At 43.1% G+C, this 25029-nt stretch overlaps 1 protein-coding gene across 5 annotated transcripts in view; it reads right to left on the bottom strand.

Moving 5' to 3' along the window:
• Positions 1-2144: 2144 nt before the first annotated feature.
• sash1a (SAM and SH3 domain containing 1a) overlaps positions 2145-25029 on the bottom strand; it is a 278249-nt gene continuing 255364 nt past the window's right edge. For all 5 annotated transcript variants that reach the window (XM_080452449.1, XM_080452450.1, XM_080452452.1 and 2 more), the window contains 10 exons: positions 24639-24713; positions 23639-23782; positions 22257-22389; positions 20413-20582; positions 19755-19964; positions 15681-15831; positions 14328-14456; positions 9402-10444; positions 6180-6311; positions 2145-5734 (listed from right to left, as the gene is read on the bottom strand). In XM_080452449.1, the coding sequence (XP_080308575.1) occupies positions 5474-5734; positions 6180-6311; positions 9402-10444; positions 14328-14456; positions 15681-15831; positions 19755-19964; positions 20413-20582; positions 22257-22389; positions 23639-23782; positions 24639-24713 (2448 nt within the window). In that variant the 3' untranslated portion in view covers positions 2145-5473. The remainder of the gene's footprint in view (positions 5735-6179; positions 6312-9401; positions 10445-14327; positions 14457-15680; positions 15832-19754; positions 19965-20412; positions 20583-22256; positions 22390-23638; positions 23783-24638; positions 24714-25029) is intronic.

Genomic DNA, 25029 nt, shown 5'->3' with positions numbered 1-25029 from the left:
GTCACAGTATAATTCCCCCCTCTATCCAAACTCTAGAAAAAGCTGAGCTGTGGGAATTTATTGAAATACATTTTGTTATAATTGTAACACAGAATACAACAGAAACAAAACAGAATATCCTGTGTTTACCTGTGTTTAAAAAGATGCTCTGGTATTTAGGATAGTGTGTCCCGTCAGAGTTGCCTCGAGGCAGGATGTTATTGGCAGAGTTCTGCAAGTTTTGACATAATTATGTTGGAAGAGAGAAGAGTAAAATGCTGGTTGTGGCTGGATTGGTCACGGCATTATGTCTCTGTGTCCTGTCTTTTCCTCTTCTGGCATAGACTTTCCCACGAATCCCACCACAGACTCTGACAGCTACTTGGAGCCTAGTATTCCTGACACAACTGGACTGGTGGTGGCACACACAGTGGCAAGTGTGAAGATTGATGTCACGGTGGCCTGTGTGCTCAATCCCACAGGGAAGACAGTTGAGCACAAATAGGGCTTTTGCATCTGGGTGAGTTTTACCTCGTGAAGGATGCTGATATTACAACACTTCCCCATCTCCCTGATGTTGAAACGGTCCAGCCACCATCCCCTACTCTCCCCGTCACCCTGGATGATGCAGCCATTACGGCACAGCAGAGGTCAGAGCTGTCAGGACTCCTGCAGAGATTTGGTGGTCTTTTGCAACCTGTCTGACAGAAATACAGGCAGGTGCACACTCATGAAACACCACATTGGGACTGGTGACCATCCCAGCTGTCAAGCAGCAACGTGCCTACCGGGTGTCTCTGGAGATTGAACGTCAGGTGGCTGGGCTACTGGCTGATGGGGTGGTGGAAGAATGTTGCGGTCCCTGCCTCCCTGGGTGTCCCCAGTGGTGCTAGTTAGGAAGAAAGGAAATGGATATTCCGCATTCTTCGCATCAACTCTGTGACAATCAAGGATTCATTCATACCCCCTACATTGGGGGATGACAGCCTTGACGCCCTGGCTGGCCCATTCTGGGTTAGCTGACTTGACTTTTAAAATGGCTACTGTCAGTTGGAAGGAAGGGCCCCAGGAGAAAACATCCTTCACGACAGGCATGAGCTTATACCAGTGGCGGGCCATGCTAATGGGCCTGACCAATTCTCCTTCCATAATGGAGATGATATTCATGGACCTGCCATGGCACATTGGCATGGTGTACCTGGATGACATATTGACAATGACACTCACACGTTCGAGGACCACCTCACCCACTGAGAGGTCGTCCAGGATAGTCTGCGGGCCTGAACAATTTGCAGCACTACTGAACCACCTGGCTGGCAAGAATGTGCCTTTCAAATGGACTGCCGAGTGTGAGGCGACTTTCATTTACTTTTAGTAGTTAAAGGGATATTTCACCTTCAAAAAAACGTTGGGTCATTTTATCGTCTACTCAGGCTTTTGTGAGCCCCCCAGACAGTTTTTAAGTTGCTTGATTCAGTAATTAGATATTTGATATTCATTTTATCAGACACGCCCCCTTCCTTACTCTTTTCATTTATTCAATTTGTATTGTATTCCATTTTTTTTACATTTTCCCAAAAGAATATAAAAAATAAATGAAAAAAGTAATTGAAAAAACAAGGTCTGCTTGCGTATTAGAAGGACAATATCAGTCACCAGAACCAAGGATGGGTCTTTTTGATGAATCTAACATGGCTAAAATGGAGTTTGAAGTTATAATGGGTTTGTATAGGAAGGGGGCGTGTCTGATAAAATAAATATAAAATATCTAAATACTGAATCAAGCAACTTAAAAATCGTCTGGGGGAATCACAAAAGCCTGAGTAGACCATAAAATTACCCAAAGTTTTTTTTAAATATCCCTTTAAGTAGTAATTACGTAGTAGTAACGTAATTACAAAAGCAATCAAAAGACCAAATGTGAAGCAGGTTCAGCTGTTAAACACAATGGTGAGAGTAAGTACATTAGCTCTCACCATTGTAACGTGTGTGTGTGTGTGTGTGTGTGTGTGTGTGTGTGTGTGTGTGTGTGTGTGTGTGTGTGTGTGTGTGTGTGTGTGTGTGTGTGTGTGTGTGTGTGTGTGTGTGTGTGTGTGTGTGTGTGTGTGTGTGTGTGTGTGCGCGCGTGTGTGTGTGCACGCAAAAAGATGAGCTCAAGGCCACTAAATGGCAAGAATGTCTTTTATTATATTTCAGAATGACAAATAGTTATGGACATTACTTTGTTGTTTCAATACACAAGCAAATCTTTATGGACAATCATTAGCTAGATGAAACCAAATAAAATAATTTGTACACTTATATTTTACAATACATACTGTAGCTTCTTACTGGCTAAAGCAATATGCATTATGCAGGAAGGTATTGCTATTCATATAGTACAGCTAATTACAGTTGATATGAAAAGAAAGCCAAAAATAAGTTATTTAAATACCAATTACATATACAGAATGTGCAACTTTTGTTAAAGGACAAGTCCGGACTAAATAACATATAGGCTCATTTTCCTACTATTGATCCCAAATGACTGGCCATGGGGTCTATTTGCAGAAGTTTCCCAAGCAGTCCTCATAGCATAGAGCGGAGCCAAAGAGCATATCTCTAGTTGAGCTATTTGTCAAAAGTTTTATTTATTTTTCATAAATCTGTTATTAGTTGTCATTACACACATCCATGCCATGGTTGTCCCACACGAGCCACCAAAGCCTCGTTAATCACGTTTTGGGGTGAGCGTTCGGCACAACTGCCAATCAAAGTGACTGTAGCCTACTGGCCAATCACAGCGCGTCTTTTCCGGGTCTTGGCCAAACACATAACAGCATAACATCTGTTTAGCAGACTACGGTGTGTAATGATGACAACTAATAACAGATTTCAGATCACTTTTGACCGCAACAAATAGCTTAAGTAGAGATATGCTTATTGGCTCCACTCTATTCTATGAGGGCTGCTGGGGACTGCTGGGGAAACTGGACCCCCAAATAGACCCCATGGCCAGTCATTTGTGATCAATAGAAGTAGGAAAATGAGCCTATATGTTATTTAGACCGGACTTGTCCTTTAAGCATTTCATATATGTAATTAAGAATTTAGTTTTGTAAGACTGCAAAAACTAACTGGAAGTGAGTAATCGGAACATCTAGGTTAATTTGTGAATGATTATTAACATTTGTACACTGACTTGGCATCGGGAACTCAATACTAAAATAAAATACCAGTATGACCCATTCAAACCCTTTACATTACCTGACAACAAACGTCCACTTATGGACCTCTGAACAAAAGTTAGCCAATTTTTGCCTATAAAACAGCTAGATTTACCTTCTAAAGTGCATATACAGTGTCTGTATTTTCATTCTTTACAAAATACATCTTCAAGGTTGAGTCTTTTTCTTTTTCTTTTGACCCTTCTCTATCAGTCTAGCTAGCCCAGAGCACCACTTTGATTGAAGAGGAAAAAAGGCATCAAACAGCTATTCGAGTGTCCACTGCAAAAGCATCCTCAAAATGTACCAATACTCAATCTTATGTTTTTAAAACTCCAAACCCAGGGAATAAGACTTAATTTCAGTTCAAACAAAGTTGTAAGTTTACTTTCTTCTTTAGAACTCCACACCAATGAATATGTTAAGCTTTAAATGATAAAACATTCACAACAAAGAGCAAATAAATTTGGTTCAGACCGTGTCTGGCCTAGAAATGTATCGACATGTTGACAGGGATAACCCAAAACTCAACTTGTAACTGCCATGTTGTGTCCCCTTACTGAAGAGTTTTCACCCCATCGCTTCACTTTTTGTTTTCTAGATTTGTTTTCCAACAGTGTCTAAACATTTTGAGAGGAGGACAGTGTCAAAGCTACACATTTATCATTGTCTATCATTTGTAAACTTTGTAAAAATCTCTATATTTTATGGTGGACCAAGAACATTCCAAAAGGCTCATTATCCATCAACATTAATCCTATCAAAAAATTATGTCATATGAATTCTGGAATGTGTCTTAAAAAACAAAAAAGACAACCCAGATGATAGCGGTGTTTGTCAGAAAAGAAAGTGCCAATGTGTTTGTATTGACACTTTGTTTGTCGAAAATATCTTACTTTTGTTGTGTGACTTGGCCATTCTTTTAAGTACATGGGGTTGGATGTTGTCCGTGTTGTTCCTGGAGTTCCACATCCGGCCTTCACAAGTACAGAAACCACATCCCTCTAATATGCAGATACTGTATGTTGTATGTCTTCAATTCATTAATTTATTGATCCACACAGAATAGCAGTGTCGATCAGTGCGCAAGTGTCTGTTAGTTTCAGTTTTTCATAAAATCGCAGTTTTTCCTCAAACACTGGACACATTCAAAAATATTCAGGCATGGGGCAGCCCTGGTACAGTCAAGCCTCGGTTACAGGGTCCATATTGACAAATGCTGGGTATTTAGAACACAATATGTTCAGTCTACTGTAGATATTATACTGTAATGGTAAGGCAATAGAAAATGTGCCTGCCTCCCTTCCCCCGTAGTTGACTATTGAAGTAATACAGAGCTTCCTGTCAGGCTCTACGTATTGGAAAATTACATGCATCAAATCCGCTGTGAAACTGGACATACGATCTGAAATATAAAATAGTTTCTCTGACCGAGACCTGGCCTCAAAATAAGGCTGTAACATTCACAAGGCAAAAAACACATCCGCATTTTAAACGTAAACTCATTTTAAAATTAGAATATATGTATATTACAGAAACATGATATAAAATAAGATATTTAACATTTCAAAACAACCAGTTATTCATCGTTTGAGTTATGCGTTTAAGTTGATTAAACACCCAAATATTGACAGAATTATGTCGCTGTAGAAAACATGAATCAGTTAGCGTTAAAATAATTCGTAGTGATAAGGAAACCACTTTTGGCCACGCTACATCCTTTAAGACCTGTGGGTAATTTTTTGTTTTGCACAAGAGATTAAAACGAAGCATGTATGAAACGCACAGAAAAACATTGATGAACAGTCTATTTATAAAAAAAATAAAAGGAAAAAAATGTCCGACCTATAAAAGAGTGTGCTATATTCCTCAAAGGCAGTTCCAAGTCTTGTGTTTTTTAAGACCATTGGGATGTTTTACGAATGGAAGCCATTCCAACAGAGCAAGTCTAGAGTCTTAAAAGGCATAATGATATCTGGTCGTGGCTTTAAGGAACAGAGTCCGAAATGCCGTAAACATTTAAGAAAGGGAAGAAAGAGGAACAGAGAGAGAGATGGAGAGAATGAGCAAGGTAGCTCAACATACAGTAAGTCGAGTGTGATGTCAGTTTTCTCTACCGTCCAATCACAAGTCTTGACAGGTGCAAGAGAGGAAGTTGTGCTGTGGCTGCTTGTACTGTCATTCAGTCCAGTGGCCAAGTTTGCTCACGACCATCTACAAATCAGTCAGCGTTGACTTAACCAGCCAAAACCTGCAACCAATTACCAATCAGATTCCAATCAGCGTGGTTATGACTGCGCGTCTCTTTGTGCTGTGACCGAGCGCGCCTCGTTTACCAGTCGGCGGGCGTGTCTTTGATCCCGCACCCCTGCTTCCCACACGCTGCTCTCCGTGAGCGACGCCACGCGGCTCAGCGTGTCGTATCCCGCCGAAGCCAGGGGCGCGGCGTACATGGGCAGGCCGATGGAGACCAGCCAATCGGAGACCGTGTGGATGTTACCCGGAGACACCGGCTTCCGACACATCTCGGTCAAACCTCCAGAGGGGATCTGAAAGAACAGAAAGACAACGTATTAGGACCCTTCAAAATGATGCATCGTTATACAATGTGTTTAACCCTTTAAGACCTGAGGTTCCGATTCTACAAAATGTCTTCTAAATCCTAACAGTTTTCTGAAAAACTTATGTTTCTATATCAGTGGTTCTCAAACCTTTTCATGTCAAGGACCCCCAAAATGATATGTATTTGGCCACGGACCCCCATCTCAAAATATGTTGAAGCAAAGATTTGAGTTACAAATGTACAAAAATAGCAGATCTACAAGCTCATAGCGCTATGAGCTTGTAGATCTGCTATTTTTGAATAGCCAAAGTGTAAAATAATGCTTTTTTAGCTCAAATCAAAAAATGACACAGACGCGTTCCAGGTCTTCATTAATGACTTTCTGCATTGACTGATATGAAGCTTGGAGAGGAAGTAGTATGTAGACTTACGGCCATGCGTTGCTGTTTACGGAGCTCCTTGACACGCAGCTGGTCCATGGCAGAGGCTACGTCTTTGACGGGCCGTTCTAGGTCCTCCGAGTAACGCTGAACCAGGGCCTGGGGGATAGCACAGCGGCCATGCTGAACGGAAGGAAAGAGACACACACACACACACACAAACAGACAGAATGAGAACATGGTAATAGTAGTACAGGAATGCAGACTGCTAAACATAAGGAGGACATCTTGATGAAAAAACGTACGCACACGCACAGTCGCACACACACACACACACACACACACACGTACGTCTCCAGCGGGTTACAGAGTTGGTCCACAAAAACACAAAACATCCACAGACACTGACCCTGTGGAAAGAATTTCCTCCTTGAGGACAAATAAACTATCTGCAGTACTATCTTTCCCTTGCATTCCTACACAGTCAAAGATTCCAAATGAAAAATAAAAAGTTAAAAAGCAACAGAGATCTTCACAACAAAAGAGGTCTGCCTGTTGCGGAAACCAACATCTTCAAGATGACGGCAACACAAAATGTATTTAAGACCAGAGACAGGTTTGTTGACAGAGGCCTGAATGACTTGTCGCATGTTTTATATTGTAAGTAACATGAATTGGATTAACACAGAGGAGCCTCTTTTATTTTATTTGGTCATTGTGGACATTCTGAGACATGAGAAGCTCAGATGTGGATGTTTATGGGTGAGTGAAGCAGACTAATAATCTCATATTACAAGCCAAAGCACAGAGGAACTATGGGCTGGGAAAAAGAGCACATATCCAAAAGCAGACACGGAGAGATATGAAGAGGGTGAGACCGTAATAAAACTGTCTTGTTTTTAAAACCAAGGGGGAGAAGGATGTGAGAGTCAGAGCAACATACATGGCCAATATGTCGTCAAAATATGATTGAAAACAACAACATTTTGAGTACGGCCTGTGAGAGCCAAAATGTTGAATTACAGCCCGACGACCGATGCCAGATTTCTGGGTCCCATGCCGATCCTGATTTTGGAGAATCCTAGTTCACCAATTACTTATATATTTTTTATGACCAATGTTTTGTCAAAAAGTGCAACAGTTTCTAATCAAAGCATGTCGTATAATGGCACATCGGTTGCATAATTGCCATTGCTGATGTTGTCCAAAAAGTTAAATAATGGTCAAAATCTAATATCAGCCAATCCGATATTGGTCGTCGCTCTAATTTAACCCCTAACCTGCTCAGTTAGGGGTTCAGCGTCTTGCTCAAGGACACTTTGACACTAACCCAGGGGGAGCCAGGGATCGAACCGAGAACATTCAGGTTTACATGTGGCCGCTCTACCTCCTTTTAGCCACTGCCACCCTTATGGGGGCAGGGTCCCTTATTACTCCACCCCTTTTCTCGCAGTTCCTTCCCATTCACCACCCCCCATCCCCCATCCTAGACACCTGGAGCTATGGCTGATATCCAGCCAGGCTTGGTCGACCTACTAGTCAAACAGACCTGGAGGAGGTCTGGAGGAGGGGAAGAAGGAATGGGTGGGTGGAGGATATAAAAGGAGGAAGGGATGGGGAGCTGGACATACATTACAGCCAGACACCCCCGGCCTGACCCGCTGTCCTCCCTACCAGGATAACAGGGCCCGTCAAAGGCCTCTTGCTGGGCAGTTTACCACATACGTTGGCTCACTGCACTTTATGATGTGGTTTCAGTCTCTCATTAGGTCCTGTTCTGTGCTGTATCATACACACGGCTTGCTTTAATGCCAATTAGGCTGCCGCAAAGAAGGGGGAGGAATGGACTCCAAAGAGACCGTCAACATTGTATCATGAGTTTGCTGTACGTGCAGTAGTTTATATAATACTAACGTGGTAGCAGTGTGTCTCTGCAACTCCACTTCTCACTAATAGGAATCCAGCTGGGCTGTGATCTTGTGAACACAATTTCTTACTTTATCTCTAGATACAGTGTGTGTGTGTGTGTGTGTGTGTGGGTATGTGTTTGTGTGTGCGTGTGTGTGTGTGTGTGTGTTTATCATTTCGCCATGATAAAGGGGCCCAGCCTGGGGTCTGGCCCGTGGCTGAATATTTTACAACCGCGCCTGCCTTCAGTGAGATTCAGCCCGTAAACTTAACAGTCTGAACCGCACCATAGTAATACTCAGCCCACAGTCTCTTGTTCTCATAGGCTGGTTTCTGTATTATTGTAGACGCGAACTACACAAAAACACATTTGAATGAAACCAAACAGGCTCGTGCACACAAATACACACCAAAGTACAATCGTGCACACACCAAAAACATAGAAACAACTGCACACTCTATTTAGTCTACGTTGGAGCCAAATTGCTCCCAAAACAAGCCGTTGATGTTGCTGGGCTAACAGAGAGCAATTTTACAGCTTCTATCTAAGCTACAATCAAATAATGACTTAGTCAAGTTAGGCATGTTATGATGTAGACCCCAAAGGCCCTGACGCCAGACAAAATATAACCATGGCTGTCTGGGATGTTCTCTCGAACTGTAGTTTGATATTTACTGTGAACATATCAGCGTATGCCTGTTCTTTATGGGCAGAATATGTTGTGGTTTTATAGTATTTTTTTTTAATTTCTTAACTCATAGTCCGACCTCAGTGTACAAGCCATGTTTACTGTAAGTATGGATAGTTGAAGACAGGCATTGACAAAATAAATGTATGTGTGGTTGTACTAGTTGAGCAGTGCAAAACATGTGAGGCACCAAGCTTATTAACTCATTGAGTGCCCGAATTATTTCTGGCTATTTCTGGCCAGTACGATTTTTATTTTTTTTCAAAGTAAAAGAAAAGTGCTTAGGAAGCGAGATACAGCCTTTTTCAGTTATAAGTTAAACAAGGAGTGGATGGAGCTGCGAATCTTCAGATAATGATATCTTGGGTTCTTTTTTTTTAAGTTTAAAAAAAAAAAAATCAAAAACACGTGAAACACGTTAATGGCACGTTGCACCATAGCGGTAAAACATGTGAAACACGTTAATGGCACGTTGCACCATAGCGGTAAAACATGTGAAACACGTTAATGGCACTCAATGAGTTAAGTATCTTCCGTTTCAGATCTAGATTCTGATTCTGAAGAGGCAGGAATAGGTATTTAAACATTACCATGTTACTCCATAACGTTGACAAGAATGTATTATCTAATGTTATTTGATAAGCAATCTGGAGATCTGACTGGCTGACTGACTGACCTTGTCAGAATAGGGCTCCTCTGTGAGATCGATGCCCTCCGTCTCCATCCTCTGCTCCAGGAGGGTGAGCAGGTCGGGAGCCAACTTGGCATGCGACGCCTTCCTGGCGACCGCCACCTTGCCCCCCAGGTCTGACAGCCAGGGCGGCGGCACAGCCGGAGAGGTGCCCGGTTCCTCGCCCACGGGTGAGGCCGGTGAGGCACAGGGACTAGCAGGGGTGCTGGGGGTCTTGGTGGGTAGAGCTGGAGCGCTGGGGCTTGGGCTCCTGCAGCTGCTGCGGATGACCGGGCTGGCGGGATGAGAACGGGTGATGGAGTGGGTGGGGGAGGGAGTCGGGGAAGGCGAGGAAGGCAGGGAATGAGGCGAGTGACGCAGCCCGTTGGCCAGCCTCTCCCTGGACTTTTTGGCCGGAACGGGAGGAGGGACCGGAGGTTTTTTGGGATGAGTCCGAATTATCCTCTCCACACTCGCATTAGACGGAGGAGGACTTGGAGTGAGACTAGATAGTAACTCTGGGGGGGTGGGAGCAGGGGTGCTCGGACATGGGGGGCGCAGGGGCAACTGAGAGGGCACAGGGGGTCGGTCCATCCTCCCCTTAGGGCTCACAGCAGGGGGTCCGTTATGACTCGGGGAACCTCCGTCTCCCCGTCTCTTGACGGGGCTGCTGTCGCCCGACTTTGATCCTCCTTTGGCCGGTTTGAGTTCCAGGCTGCCGTCCTTCTTCTGGTCGAAGCACTGCTCCCAGCGGAGGTCTCCGAGGGAGTGAGAGCGCTTCCATAGTCCGGCGGGCTGCGGGGATCCGTCCAAGTCCTCGCAGCTGCGGCTGGCCGGGATGGGGGACCGTCGGTGGGCCTTGCGCAGCCCCAGCAGGCTGAAGCCCTTCAGGGTGGGCTTGAGGAAGAAGCTCTTGGAGAACTTTGTGCGCTGGCTCTTGTTGCTCTGTTGCAGGGCCTCAGTAGAGAGGGTCATCGGGAGGGTGGGGTAGTCTGGGGACTGGAGACCAGCAGAGGAGCGGCCGGAGCGGCAGGCTTTCTTGCTCTTACCTGCAACACATAAAAGTGAAAATGCTCAATCTCACTTTGAAGACAAATATAGGTATTGTATTAATGTTTTAATTAATAGTGTTGACTGTTGAAAATCATAAAGCCCCTTCCTTCTTAAGCGAATGACAGACAGGGAGCAGGTCATACATGGCCACACTGGTCTACAGTAACACTATCTATAAACTGTGGACAGGTTCTGCCTCCGCTGTCTTTTGGGCACTACATCCTTAAAAATAAACTAGTAAAGTGTTGAAAGTACAAAAAAACACACAATCTACAACTAAACTAAAAGGTCTGCCAGAACAGCTGAGGCTAAATGATGAATCTTCATTTTGTTCTTTTCCTGTATCATTTGCAGATTAATTGCCATTGGAATTGAAAGGACCTAACGCTCAATTCACACCAGCAGCGTCGATGCTAGTTCACAACGCTAAAATGCAATACATTTGGTCGTGTCCGAGGTTATGAGTGACACCTGTCACTGTGTGTCAACGTGTGTCTGCTACCAAGGTGAAAAAAATACTGTATGGATATAGTACATTTTGATGAAGATTTAAACTAGCAGCTGTAGATGTTAAATTAATCAAGGGATTGAGTTAAATTAATCAAGGGATTGAGCAGTTATATTACCTATTTATTGTACTACAGGGGGTCTGTGAGACAAAATGGAAAATGGAAAGACCTTTTCATGCTTAAAGCCATCCCGCATAACATTTATTGTATTAGTAATTTTGGTAACACCCCTTGTATCTCCGTTGTCATTAAAGCATTTGTCTACACAGAAGTATGGAAAGGAATGCTGCCAGGACCTCACACCCGAATATATATTAAATACACCAAGCGTCCCAACGAAGTGGGAAAAGCGTCGGACACTAGACTCCATGGACTTTGCATTGAAACTTTGACGCAGTCACAAAATGTGCCAGGCAGCGTTGTGACCGGCTGGTGTGAATTACTGAAGGCGTAATGCCTCTTAAGAGTTTCATTGATTAGTTATTGGCATATTATGAGGAATCCTGACGGAACATAATCTAAAAAAGGGGCTACAAAACATCACACCACAAGAAAGGGCCAAGATGACTTACCATCCATCTCCAGTCTTAGAAAGTTATGAAGAGAAGGATGGAACACCATAAAAGTATGCCATGCCAAAGATTACGAATGAAGTGATGACAGCAATAGATGAAATGTTATATCATTGTCTCCTCCTCAGTTGGCAAATGATATATTGGCACATGTACTGCCTGTTGTCTGCAAATAATTTTTAATTTGCTTCACAGCTTAACAATCTGTCATTTTAATCGCCTTGCACATTTTTGGAGTTTATATCAGTGGGAACAATAAGTCAAATATCGACACTGCAGATTAAACATTGACTTAATAATCAGAATCAGAGCTTACTCCCTCCTTGCTTTGTGTATTTCATATGCAGTGCTGACTGAGAAATGCATACCTATGCATCAAACAGTCATTTTTCTAAAAAACAATCTCCCCTTTGCAGATACTCATTTGTAATATTATCGATATAATAAACACTCGGAGCAAATCTACCTTGATGTTCAATAGTAAAACGCATGTAGGCTTTCTTTGTGAGGTACAGGCTTACTGAATGAATAATGGTGCAACCTCAGCAAATAATTAGTTATGGACTCCACAGTATTTTCCTCTGCAGTCGTGCCAATATTTTCCTACGAAGATCATCGGTCTAATGGAGTACAGGCATTATACAGCTAGGATATACAACTGTCAGGGAATGGAGGATAAAGCAACATCAACCTAGTACTGATGAAAGAATTTCCCCACCCTTTAAAGACAATACACAATTCTTTGATTTAAATTCATTATATCAAAGTAGTTACCTGAACGTAGAAAACACATGTACAGTTTGAATTTGAAAATGATTATTGATAGAGGCAAATATTATGTTCATGACATGAGTCAGAGCATCTATGAGCTACAGAAAAAGTGAACAGACACAGAAGAAAGTTTATTAATAAAAACAGAACATTGCTCAGGGTTCTACGGTCACATTTATGACATAGAAAACATACTGCATGTACTTACTTACTAACGGAAACAAAGGAGAAGTCCAGGAAGGGAATTCAGACAACTGGTGTGATTTAATTCCACATTTCCTTCTCTGAATTTAAAACTGCACAAGCTCCTTTATGAATATAATTAGTTGCCACACACTCTGATGCACAATGTTCTGAATTTTGAAGACAAAAACAACTTTTCCACAGCCAAACTGCCTTCAGAGTTAATGTGATGAAAGCAATTTAGCATAAATGTTTTATTGTCGTTGTTCTTTTTGGGGGGTCTATGTGGTACAGGCCCAAGTTTTGTCTCTTTTTAAAGTCTCAATAAATTATTGCACCAGAGCTACGAGTGTGTGGCAACTCATAATTTCTCTATCAATTAAGCATAATGCAAATAATAACATGCTGTGTCATCATAGTGCCGTAGAACCCAGACATCGTAAGCAGAATGCAGAATGTATGCTACATGTTATGCAGTTAGAATTGTGACCAGCGTTTTAGTGGGATGGAAGGAAAAACAGACGCATAGAAAGAAAGAAGAGACATGAAATAAATCAAGCAGGGACCCCGAGTCCTTCTGTTATAGAAGTGGTTTTTATTCCACAACTGAAATCTCTACTGTGGCAAATTGCACAATTTACTGTTTGAACTGTATGACACACACGCACACATAAAAGGGGAACACAGTGGTAAAACTGGAACCCATTAAGATGGAGAAAGAGAAGATAAGCTATGACAAAGCAATGGTTTATGAGTTGTGGAGCTAAAAACGGAAAGTTGTGTGTGGGACAGAAAGCAAGCACACAGTCTATTCAGGGAACTCTGGCAAGTCTTCAAAATAAACTGAAAAGAAAAAAATGAAAAGAAAAAGGACCTCAATATACTGCAATAATAAGAAAAAGATAAAAGGATTTTATCATTTACAATCTATGCACTACAATTTAAAAAATATTTTCATCCAACAACTTTTTTTAGGCACATTTGAGTATTTGTGCAACATGGTCAACTATAGAAGTAAACACAAGCAAAGTGACATCTTGAAATGGTACGGACACAAAGAGATTGCAATGCCGTTTTTAGATTTGTCACTAAAATCAGTGGATAATACCACCACAGCAAAACACAGGTGTTCCCTGGCATGCTACTCCACACTGGCCTTGTTCCAGGCTCAAACGCCTACAGTATATTAACAGAAATACTCTCTTGTGGGGTAACGATCCTCCAGGTATATCCCTACACTAACTCCGCCCCTACAGGTGGTGGAGGAGGTGGCCGTCTGGGTCCACGATTGGGAAGCGAGCTTGTTCTCAACAGAACAGTTCTGTGAAGCATTGGGGAGAGTCTCTGCCTTTGCACATAGGACTCCTGCACCATTGTATGGCGGACCAGGACCAGGCTTAGCGGTCTGTGACCCGGGTCCCTCTCGGCTATGACGGGGCTTCGGCACCGATGACACAGAATGCCTACAAAAAATGGAAAGAGCGGCGGAAAGAGTGGAGCGTGAAAGGACAGAAAAAGGAGAGCAAGGAGATAAAAAGGTGGGGAGTTTCTCCAGAGGATTCAGAGGATGGTTGAGGAGGGGAGCAGGGGGTGGGCTCTGTCTATGGTGATATGGCAGATAGAGGTTTGATTGGCTTGGCAGGCACCGGTCCAGAGATGGTTGAGATGGACTGGGTGTTAGAATGCTGAAGCATGGTAAAGAGGCGGAGCAGGTGGAAGTCAAGTAGGAATAGTCACAGTCACTGTAGCGCTATAGGCTAGGCCCAGATTACGCTAATCCCAGGGGAAATCCCAATGGCTAATGCTAGGCGAGGCGAGGCGAGGCTAGGCTAGGCCATCATTACCATTCTCCAGATTCTCATTGCTCTCGTAGCAGCCGGAGTCGCGCGGGGAGTCTCCCACGAGGTGCTGTCCCTCTGACAGCAGCTTCTCCTGGGAACCCGACAAGCCACTGCGCTCAGGATCACTGCTGCCTGGAGACACACAGGGAAAGGATAAGGGTCAGGTTGTCAAAAGAGTGAGTGAATGAATGAATGAATGAATATTTGTATTATAGTGTAATGTCTTACGACACCCCCGGGATTACAAGACACCAGAATCACAATTATAAAATGTTACATTGTCTTCTCAATCAATAACTTAAATCTGCATTATAAGCACAATAATGTAACACAAAAGCCAAATTAAATATGTTTCCATGTTTTCTCTAAGCAATCAGCAAATACATGTGTTTTTGTGTGTGTGTGTGTGTGTGTGTGTGTGTGTGTGTGTGTGTGTGTGTGTGTGTGTGTGTGGGGGTGTGTGTGTGTGTGTGTGTGTGTGTGTGTGTGTGTGTGTGTGTGTGTGTGTGTAACTGCGCATGTGTGTGAGAGGGCAAGAGCGGAAGGAAGGTTTTCAGGTAGGCTATATTGGCTTGAACACATTATGCAATACACTACTCTGTGCTGGCAACCTGATGCTTGAAATGGACCTGCTAGGGTACATTTGGTTCCATTTGCACACTCTCTGTGTTACAGACCCGAAAGGGTACATTTGGTTCCTAACTATCAATCATTTAGCTGGGGACGCCCTGGAACCCCCTCAAGGACCCCTGGGGGTCCCCGGGCCCCACATTGAGAACCACTTGCAGTATGCAGTGGTGTTGATTTTGTCGACTAAAACTATGACGAAAAATGTTTCGTCGACTACCTTTTTTCACTGGCGAAAACTAAATAGAAACTAAATAAAGACTAAGCTACGATGACTAAAACTAAGACTAAATATAGTGACAATTTCGTCAACAAATAAAAACTAGACTAAAATGTTAGGGAGGGACTAGTGGAGGAGAGATCCACTAAAAGACAAGTCATTTTATGCTTGGTTGCGCTCGGGTGTTGTGCTCTGAAAATAGCAGATCTACAAGCTCACAACGCGTCGCGCTGCGACGCGTTGTGAGCTTGTAGATCGGCTATTTTCAGCATGCAACCAAGTGTAAAATCAGCCATTACGACGCCACCAAGGCACCGCCAAAATACATTTTAGTCGATTAAATCAACTGTAGATTTAGTCGACTATAATCTTATGATATTTAGTCAACTAAAACTAGACTAACAGTAAAACATTTCAGATGACAAAAATATGAAAAAAAAAAAGACTATGACTAAAACTGAATCAAAATTTGCTGTCAAAATCAACACTAATTCATGGTGCGCACTTACTGTCGTACTCCTGCAGCAGCTCCACGGCGGTGAGCAGCACGGCTCTGTGCTGTGGGTCTTTGATGTTGAGCTCATCCAGGTCCTCCTCCTCCAGCAGCTTGAATGTGTCCAGGTCCTCATAGCCGTTGAACAGGAAGGTGGGCATGTGCTCCTGCATGACAGAAACCAGAGGTCCGGGTTATAGGTTATAGGTTTCTACTGTAGGTCGCTAACTCATGCCAGATTTAAATTTAAATCTGGCAAGGGTCAGATTAACTCACTGAGTGCCATTAACGTGTTTCACGTGTTTTACCGCAATGGCGCTGGGTGCCAATGACGTGTTTGACGTGTTTTTGAAAAAATATAAAAAAAACGTTCAGAACCTAAGATATCATCATTTGAAGATTTGCTGCTCCATTCACTTCTTATTTAACTTATTACTGAAGAGGGCTGTATCTCGGCTCCTGAGCACTTTTTTTTTACTATGTATTTTTGTCTGGCAAAATGTTTAAAATAGCAAATCTACAAGCTCACAACGCGTCACATCGCTTTTGGAATAAGACGTTCGGAACCCAAGATATCATCATTTGAAGATTTGCTGCTCCATTCACTTCTTGTTTAACTTATTACTGAAAAAGGCTGTATCTCGGCTCCTGAGCACTTTGTTTTTACTATGTATTTTTGGCTGGCACAGTTCCTAACCCTAACAAGGAGCCACAGTGTTCCCATTTCATTGGCCCTTACATCACCCTCTGGTAATGGGACTGTGGAGAAAAGCGGTGCGTTTGGCTTTTTGTCATCAGTAAGAAGGACAGTGTATGGAATCATACTGTACACAGTGTAATGTAACAGAATACAGGGCATGAACACAGAGGTGGGACAAACACCAGTGGGTTATATACTCCATCTGCTCTTAATTTACCATCCATACCATGTATTTTTACATCGACAACAAACCACATCTAAATATCTATCGGGTCAAGACTAAGAGCTTATAAAATGTCAAGAACCTAATGAACCACATTTAAATATCTATTTTGTGAACGGTCTATAAAATGTCAAGAACCTGCTAAAAGTTATTACAGGACTGTGTGGCAGTGCTAGTCAGTAGCATGATGGACCATTAACATCTGTTTTTTTATGTACTCGGTAAGCTGATCTCTGGGCCGCCATCCCAAGCTATTCTCGCCGTGACCAAAAGAGCAAATAGAACTTTGAAGGACAAGCGTGGCAACATAAATGGTGGGAAAAGAGATGACTTAAGGTGGAGACAATTCCATGAAAGCCACCACACACACACACACCAGTCATTCAGCCCACAGTGCTTCGGGCTAAGTAGTCGTGTACACGCCTAAGAAGAATCGGCCTCAAAATATCTAGCTAGATGACACTATCATTCACTATCATTGTGAATTGGTTTCGCCTCAAAATAGAGACTGTGTGGATGTCAGTGGGCGCGCTAACGCGTTCTGGAATCTTTGGGGAAGGAACACACAGACAGCGTGTCACCAGCGAGACCATCAATTACAACGGCAGAGTCCGCTGTCGAGCAGCAGCACCGTGCATCTCTGACTCTATTTCTGGTTAGGATAATGAAGGGGCCAAACAAAAGGACCACCGGCTAACAGTGGTGGAAAGTAACTAAGTACATTTACTTGAGTACTGTACTTAAGTACAATTTTGAGGTATTTGTACTTTACTTGAGTATTCCCAATTTCCAATTCTTTTACTTCTACTCCACTACATCTCAGAGGAAAATATTGTGCTTTTACTCCACTACAATTATTTGAAAACTTTAGTTAGGCTACTAGTTACTTTTTAGATTATTATATATTATTTTATGATATTATGAAACATGAAAAATTTACCACTTTAGCCCTATTTTATACATAGGCTATTTGAAAATAGTAGATCTGCTATTTTCAAACATTCGAGTACTTTTAATGTTGGTACTTTAAGTATATTTTGATGCCAATAACTTTTGTACTTTTACTCAAGTAACATTTTCAATTCCGGACTTTTACTTGGAACAGAGTACTTCTGCATTGCAGTATTGATACTTTTACTTAAGTAAAACATTTGAGTACTTTTTCCACCACTGCCGGCTAACACAAACACACAGGCCAGCCGCGTCGTCTCTCCCACACGCATCTTTCACCCTCCGGCCAACACGGCCGGCGTCCAAACACGCTACGAAGCCAATGACCGTTTTGGGGGGAGAATCCACCCAACGGCCAAAAAGATCCGAGCATGAAGAGGTTTACAAAGATAGATACAAAGGGTGTGTGGTCATAATTGCAGACTGCGACATGTTCAAGGACATCCCACGAAGAGGGAGTGCATGGAAATCTTTCTTGGTATTCCAAATTTACAGCTCAACCGAAAGCTGAACTGATAGTATGAGCAGACAAAAGGCACTGAGTTGGAAAAGTTATACCACTTGATCGAAGAATTCCCATGGTTGCCTCTGCTTTAGAGTACCTCAATGTGTGATTTATGGAAACCATACTCTTGTTGATGCCGAATATTTTGTTTGCTGACGAAATTAATCAGAATGCAAGCCTAAGCAGTATTTTAGAAATGGCATAAAAAGGTAACACGGATATTGGGGCCATAATCAATCAATCAAAAAGATTTACATACAAATTCAATCAGTGTGCTCCAGGAAAAAAGCCTGTTTAGTCTAGCCCTCCCACACTACTTGACTCTTGGTGGTGACTGTGATGAAGGAGAATGCTTTGATGCACATCTAAACTTCCACTCTGCTGTAGTCTCGGACCTTATAATAAAGACTTTTGTTGGTCACCTATGATGTAACATCAATACCTGGGCCGTGGTACTGACTGGTGGACAGGCCTCTATAGGTCTTTAATCTCAGCGCTCTCAGCCATTAGGCTGGGGCTCAGAGAGATGAAACGGGTCTGGGCTGGCTTGTGTGGGAGGAGATGTTATGAAGTGCACGGCTATTATTGTAGGGTTAAGATCTGGGTGTGCGAATGTGGGTGATCGTGTTTATGCGTGATGTCAAAACATCCCATGTTGTTTTGCTCAAGAACGCGTGCTGGCCCGGGCATCACGTGTAACTTTGTGTATCTACATACAACATTTACTTATGCCTGTATGAGTGTTTTTAGACCAGACCTGGGTGAAATATAATTTATACATGACAAAGTTTGCTTTAGCCCCATCTACTTGTCAAAAGGGTAGTCTGCCACATAATGTAATGCACCAAGTAACACAAAATTCCAGACAACCACTGGAGATTATTCTAAAATAGTGCATGCTGGCATGTGGCTCAGGAGGTAGCGCTCGGCCATCTGGGAATCAAACCGGTCCCCCCAGTGCGATATCCCCTCCAGGTTTAGTGGTGTTGAAGTGTCCTTGAGTAAGACACTAATCCCCAACCACTCCCCGGTGCTGTATTAACCCTTTAAGACCGGGAACGCATCTATGTGTCATTTTTAGATTTATTTGGCTATTCAAAAATAGCAGATATACAAGCTCACAGCGCGGCACCGAGTGCCGCGCTATGAGCTTGTAGATCTGCTATTTTTGAAAAATCATGAAAAGTTGTGCAAATATTTGATTTTTCTTCTTTTTTTTGGCGGACATTTGTAACTCAAATCTTTGCTTCTGGGGGTTCCTGGAACTAAATATTTTACAAATGTTGGCTTTAGAAAATATATAATCCAAGATTTTGCCACAAATGTTCAAGATGTTTCAAAAATAGCAGATCTACAAGCTCATAGCGCGGCACTCGGTGCCGTGCTATGAGCTTGTAGATCTGCTATTTTTGAATAGCCCAAAGAAATCTAAAAATGACACATAGATGCGTTCCAGGTCTTAATGGGTTAATAGTGCCCACTGCTCCTAATAGTTAGGATGCAGAGGACACGTAAATGTAGAGGACAAATTCCAGGTATGTGCAAATAAATACCCCCAACAACAACTTAAGGGGACACACGATTGTAAAGCACATTTCTGTGACAAACGACAAACCCCACCATCCTCTCCTCCTCTGCAGCAGCGGGGCAAAAACAAGCATTTAGGGATTATTATGCAAATACTTGGCTCATTTACTGGTGTTCACCGTACCTTGAGATTGATGCGTTCCAGCAGGTCCTCCACGGAGGTGGGCTTGGGTTGTCTGCCCTTCCTCCTCCTCCTCACGGGCCTCTTGGGCTTCTCCTCTTCGTCGCTCAGCACGTCCACGTAGATGAACTTGAAGGTGCCCACTTTGTTGTTGAGCAGGCCCATCCATGTCCCCATGGGGGGTTTGCTGATGATGTCGATCACGTCGCCACGCTGGAGGAGCCGGAGAGATGTGAGCATAGGACAAAAACAACCCCATGCTAATAGACTTCCTGGCTTGGCATGAGGTATAGGGAATTTTCAATGGAGAAACTGTTGTTTTCTTAGAAATGCCATTGAGCAAGGCCAATCACCAATTGTCATTTGTCAACAGCACGTCGGGGCAAGTCTCAGAGTATATATACATACAGTATCTATACTGTATATGAATGTGGAGCTGGAAAATACAACGTTAAGGTGTACTCAAATAAACCCTTCCATGGAAATGTAAAACATATATTTGTACATGAATTCATACTCCATAGTAACACATAATTTAGATATATCTGTGGAGCTGATGAGCTGAAGAAAGATCTTAATTAATGCCAGTAGTTCTGTGGACGTGACTGAGTGAGTGGTGTGGTTGAGTGTATAGACGTGTCGTATTGATAAGTCGAGTTACCTTCAGCTTGAGGGAGTCGCTGTCATAAGGGCTGGGGGTGAAGTCGGTGTGGACGCGGGCGCGGCCACAGAACGGCCCCCTGTAGGGGGGCTCCTCGTCGTCGCCGTCCTCCGACTTCACACTCTCTCTGTTGCTGGCTGAGGAGTCTGTGGTGCTAACTGTCTGACCGCCTAAACACACACAAACACACACAAATACTCGATTTGAATCCACCATTTACTCCCCCCCCCCCCCAGCACTCGTCAAATGGGCTCGACGCAATGAACATGGACGACTGAAACTTTAATTAATTGCACTTCTATGCACGCTGCACCAATTGAAAATGTAGGAAGTCAAATGGCCGTCATTTAGTATCAGCCTTTTGTGGTTATTGGGGCGGAGATGAAATATGAGGGCAGCGAGTGGATCATTCATCATAGTCTCCAGGATGAGAGCCTGCTGTAATCATGGTACAAGTGGGAATTAGAGGCCAGACTTTGCATCTTATCATTACTTTATGTCTGTCTGTGTCTGTGTGTGTGTGTGTGTGTGTGTGTGTGTGTGTGTGTGTGTGTGTGTGTGTGTGTGTGTGTGTGTGTGTGGTAAAATATGCATGCATATATTAGCTCCACAGCCTTATCAGTCTAGCAGGCTCCATCTTCACAAACTATACCCTGAACTCATGTTACACAGCACGACTTTGTATTTGTAAAGTACAAGCTTCAGCGAGTTCTAATGAAACTCTGACAATTTGGGAGATCAGAAAGGTTGCGATCACACTGAAACAGCCCTTGGGACTAGGTGTTAATTATCATGGGGAATCACACTCGTCTTTGTGATCATAACAGCAGCATTCACATTTGGCATTCATGTCATTTTACTAGTGTCCCTATTCAAGGGTGAATATTCGACGAAAATAGGAGATTTTACACGCTCCCAATGTGTCGTGATGCGTTGTGAGCTTGTTGATTGGCAATCTTCGGTGAAGATATTTGGGGTAGAGGGAAAAAGGCAGGGGGCCTAGAATAGACACCGATCAACGAAGTAGATAAGTGGTTAAGTCATGTCATCCATGGAAAATGTGGGTTAAATAGCAAGTGATTGATTGCATGTTGTGAGAGCTCCATCTAGTGTTCCACTATGTGTACTGTCCACATCAGGTTCCCAAAAACTGGGCTTGTGTGACACTATTGTTTTCTGAAAATATAATAACCACTTAAACCCTATACGTGGTTGACCAGAGTACCTCAGGGCTTTATACTAGTATCTTTTCTGTTTTCGCTCTTCATTATCTTTGCTTTGTGGGCTTGTCAATCTGCTATTTTCTGCAAGAGTTTGCCCCAGCTGGGGTTTAAGTGGTTAAAGTGTACAAGAAAGTGAATAGGAAGTCATGTTACACAACATTTTCCCTCCCATGAGTTTACAAAGATTTTATAAACTAACACATCACCCATACAGGTTTTTTTTTTAGTAAACTATATAGTATTTTCTTCTTACTCTGGAAAGGCCCAAAACTAAAAAATGTTAACAGGAGCGGGGCTTGACAAGTTGGATTAAACCAACTGCTATACACTGGAAAAAGTGCTTAATATGACAAAAGAGAGAATTTCCCTTCTGAGGATTAATAAAGTAAAGTATATCATCATCATCATCATCGTCATAACTGCTCCAAATGTGTCTGCCTGCTTCATGGTGCATTTAAAATGACTCAGACGGGGAAAATAGTCCAATCTGCCTATTCATCAACTCCAAAAATTGAGGATAGAGAGTGAAAAAGTTACCTTCTACCTTTTAAAAGTACCTTTGTTTCCATTAAATGTTATCAATCATTATGAGGGGGCAGTTGTTACACAATTGTCACTTACTCATTGAACTCTGTCCACTGAGTGAGCTCCTCAGGCTCTCCACCGAGCCTCCGGCCTTGAGCTTGGGTTTCTCCAGGGAGTCGGTGTCTGGCTGGGGAGACTGAGGGGAACCAGGAGCCGCGTCTGGGCTGGACTGGAAGGCAGGAAGGGGAGGAGGGCGAGAGACACCAGAGGGTGATTGAGAGGAAGAGGAAAATAGGGGAGTAATGCAGGAGATATGACAGAGTGAGTGAGAGAATGATAAATATGGGGGGGGTGGGGGGAGCACAGATGGTGAGGTGGAGAGGGCAGAGGGAAGAAGTGTGTGTGTGTGTGTGTGTGTGTGTGTGTGTGTGTGGGGGGGGGGGGGTGGTAGAGAATGAGGTGAAAAGGAAGAGAGAAATGTAGAATTCATTAGCCCGCTCAAAAAGCCCATCACTCAGGAGACATATTTTTAGCTTGACAACGGCACATTTCAATAAACCACTAGGTGTCACTGTGGCCTATAAAATAATCAGCGCATTGTGACATGGCAGTTAATGTTTTGTTTTGCCAAGCAATGGCAGTGTGACTCATTCTATGATTTGTGGGTTGAGTGCCGAGGCCACCATAATGAACAGTTGTGTGTGGGACACGTGAGGAAGAGTGTGTGTTTGAATATCAGGGCAATGTCACACTTTGTTGGTTGGAAAGGCCACCAACAGAACAGCAAACCGAATGCCCAGAAAAGAGGCCAATGCACTCATGGAGACACATTTACTGTACACTGTACGCACACGTGTTTGTGCAGCAGACACACAGGATACCATAGGGACACACAAGACAAACGGACAGCACAAGAACACTCTTCAAATCAAGTCTCCCTTTCTCAAGACCTTGCCTAAGGGAGGCTTGCATCACTCCATGATCTCAGAATCCAACACACACTCCACCCTACACACACTATGGGCCCAGGGAGAGACCAGGGAGTGAGGACAGCTGAGAGGAATATCAAACTCTCCCTCTGTGTGTGCGTGTGTGCGTGTGTGTGTGTGTGTGTGTGTGTGTGTGTGTGTGTGTGTGTGTGTGTGTGTGTGTGCGTGCGTGCGTGTGCATGTGTGCATGCGCGCGTGTGTGTGAATGTGTCAACATTTTGTGAAACATCTGTACGCGTGTGTGTGTCCACACTTGCGTCTAAGTGCTCAATGTTTACTCTGTAGCTAACACAAATACACTCCCACCCACTCAACAGGCTGAGAGCCCGTGGACAGAACAGAAGACGTGGCATCCAGTGAGAAACATCCTGTGAATGTTTGGTTGGAGGACACCAACGGCTTTCATGTCTTCTACAGCTGCATGTGGCTCGGGGAAATGAAGCGCAACAGCATAGATAGTTCAACAAACCATGCTGAAACATTATTTACCTGCTCAGACAAGGAGCTGCTGTATTTTTTCGACATGCGTTTCCGCATGGTCTCTTTGACCGACTTGACCTTCTTGCCCAGCGAGATACGAGACGTGGTGGGGGACTTGACCACCTCCCTGTATATAGCCTCCTGCTCTTTATTCTGACAGGGGGGTAAAAAGGGGGGGCAAAATAAGGAGAGAGGGAGGGGAAGGGGAAGAACAATGACATGACAACAGAGGGGATGGAACACGATGACGAGTGTTAACGAGAGAAGACCAGAGATCACATTCTTAAGCATTCTTAAGTATTTAAGAAATAGAGAAGCTAGTCAATCTACAAGCTCGCAATATAATGTGAGCATGTAATGTGATGCCTCTTGAATCATGATAGGCAGCCTTTTCTAGTTTTCACTCTGGGAGAGAGGAGCTGTGTAGCACTGTCAATGTATTGTGTGATCTGTCTATGTATTGTGTATTTATGTTATGTGATTTTTTTTGTATCCTGATGGCTGCTTGCCACAAAATGAATTTCCGCAAGGACAATAAAGTATCCATCTACTGTATCTATCTAATATGTCAAATGCGTTAGTTTCCAAAATGTTAAAGATTTTTTTCCACCCAAATGTTAAGTACAGTAGCTCTATATTTTAATCATTGCTATAGTGTGTTTGTTTTATCCGCTTCAATTGTATAGTGTTACAGCACCAATTTCATCTGCTCAATGTTTTGTTTCTTCACTTGTTTATGCTATATCCTGTCCTGTATGAGTTCTCTCTCCTGATTGGATAAGATTTGCATGCTGAACTGAAAATGTATTTTATGTTTACTAAAGAGCTGGAAAGAGGGGGAGACCCCTGTTACGGAACAAACACTTTACGACAATAATAACTAGACTATAGAGGTATTTTTTTTACCAAATACCATCACTTACAGCACCTACAATGACATACCCAAAATACAGGTCAAAAGTGAAAGAGGAAAATGAACATTCTGTGAGCTTAAGAGTACAGTACTTACGTTGGGCTCTGAGCCTGCGTTGACCACATGCAGCGAACGGTTGGACAGGTCGAATCCTCCGAAACTACACGTCCTCTGGAAGGGGGTCAAAGGACAAATAAGGGGGTCAGACTCAGAAGCAACGAGCCAATGTGCATGACATCAATTCAAACGCCCCACACCCAGCGAGAAGTTCAGATTTACAATGATTCATGCTTGGCACAACACCGTTTGATTAATGTACATGAGCATATGGGTCTGCATGGGTAAACTATGTGGTGGTGACAGGATCTCATTATGGAATTTGTGGGCAAGCAACAGACAATGATGTAACATGAAAAGTGTTATATGAGGTTGCCTTTTAAGTTTGTGAGTTGCTGTGCAGTCGCAGCCAAATTAGCTTGTCTTATCG

The sequence above is a fragment of the Gymnoscopelus braueri genome, assembly GCF_963280865.1.
Source record: "Gymnoscopelus braueri genome assembly, chromosome: 16".
NCBI lineage: Eukaryota > Metazoa > Chordata > Actinopteri > Myctophiformes > Myctophidae > Gymnoscopelus > Gymnoscopelus braueri.
Note: the sequence above shows the minus strand (reverse complement) of the source record. Positions and strands in the feature narration are given on the sequence as shown.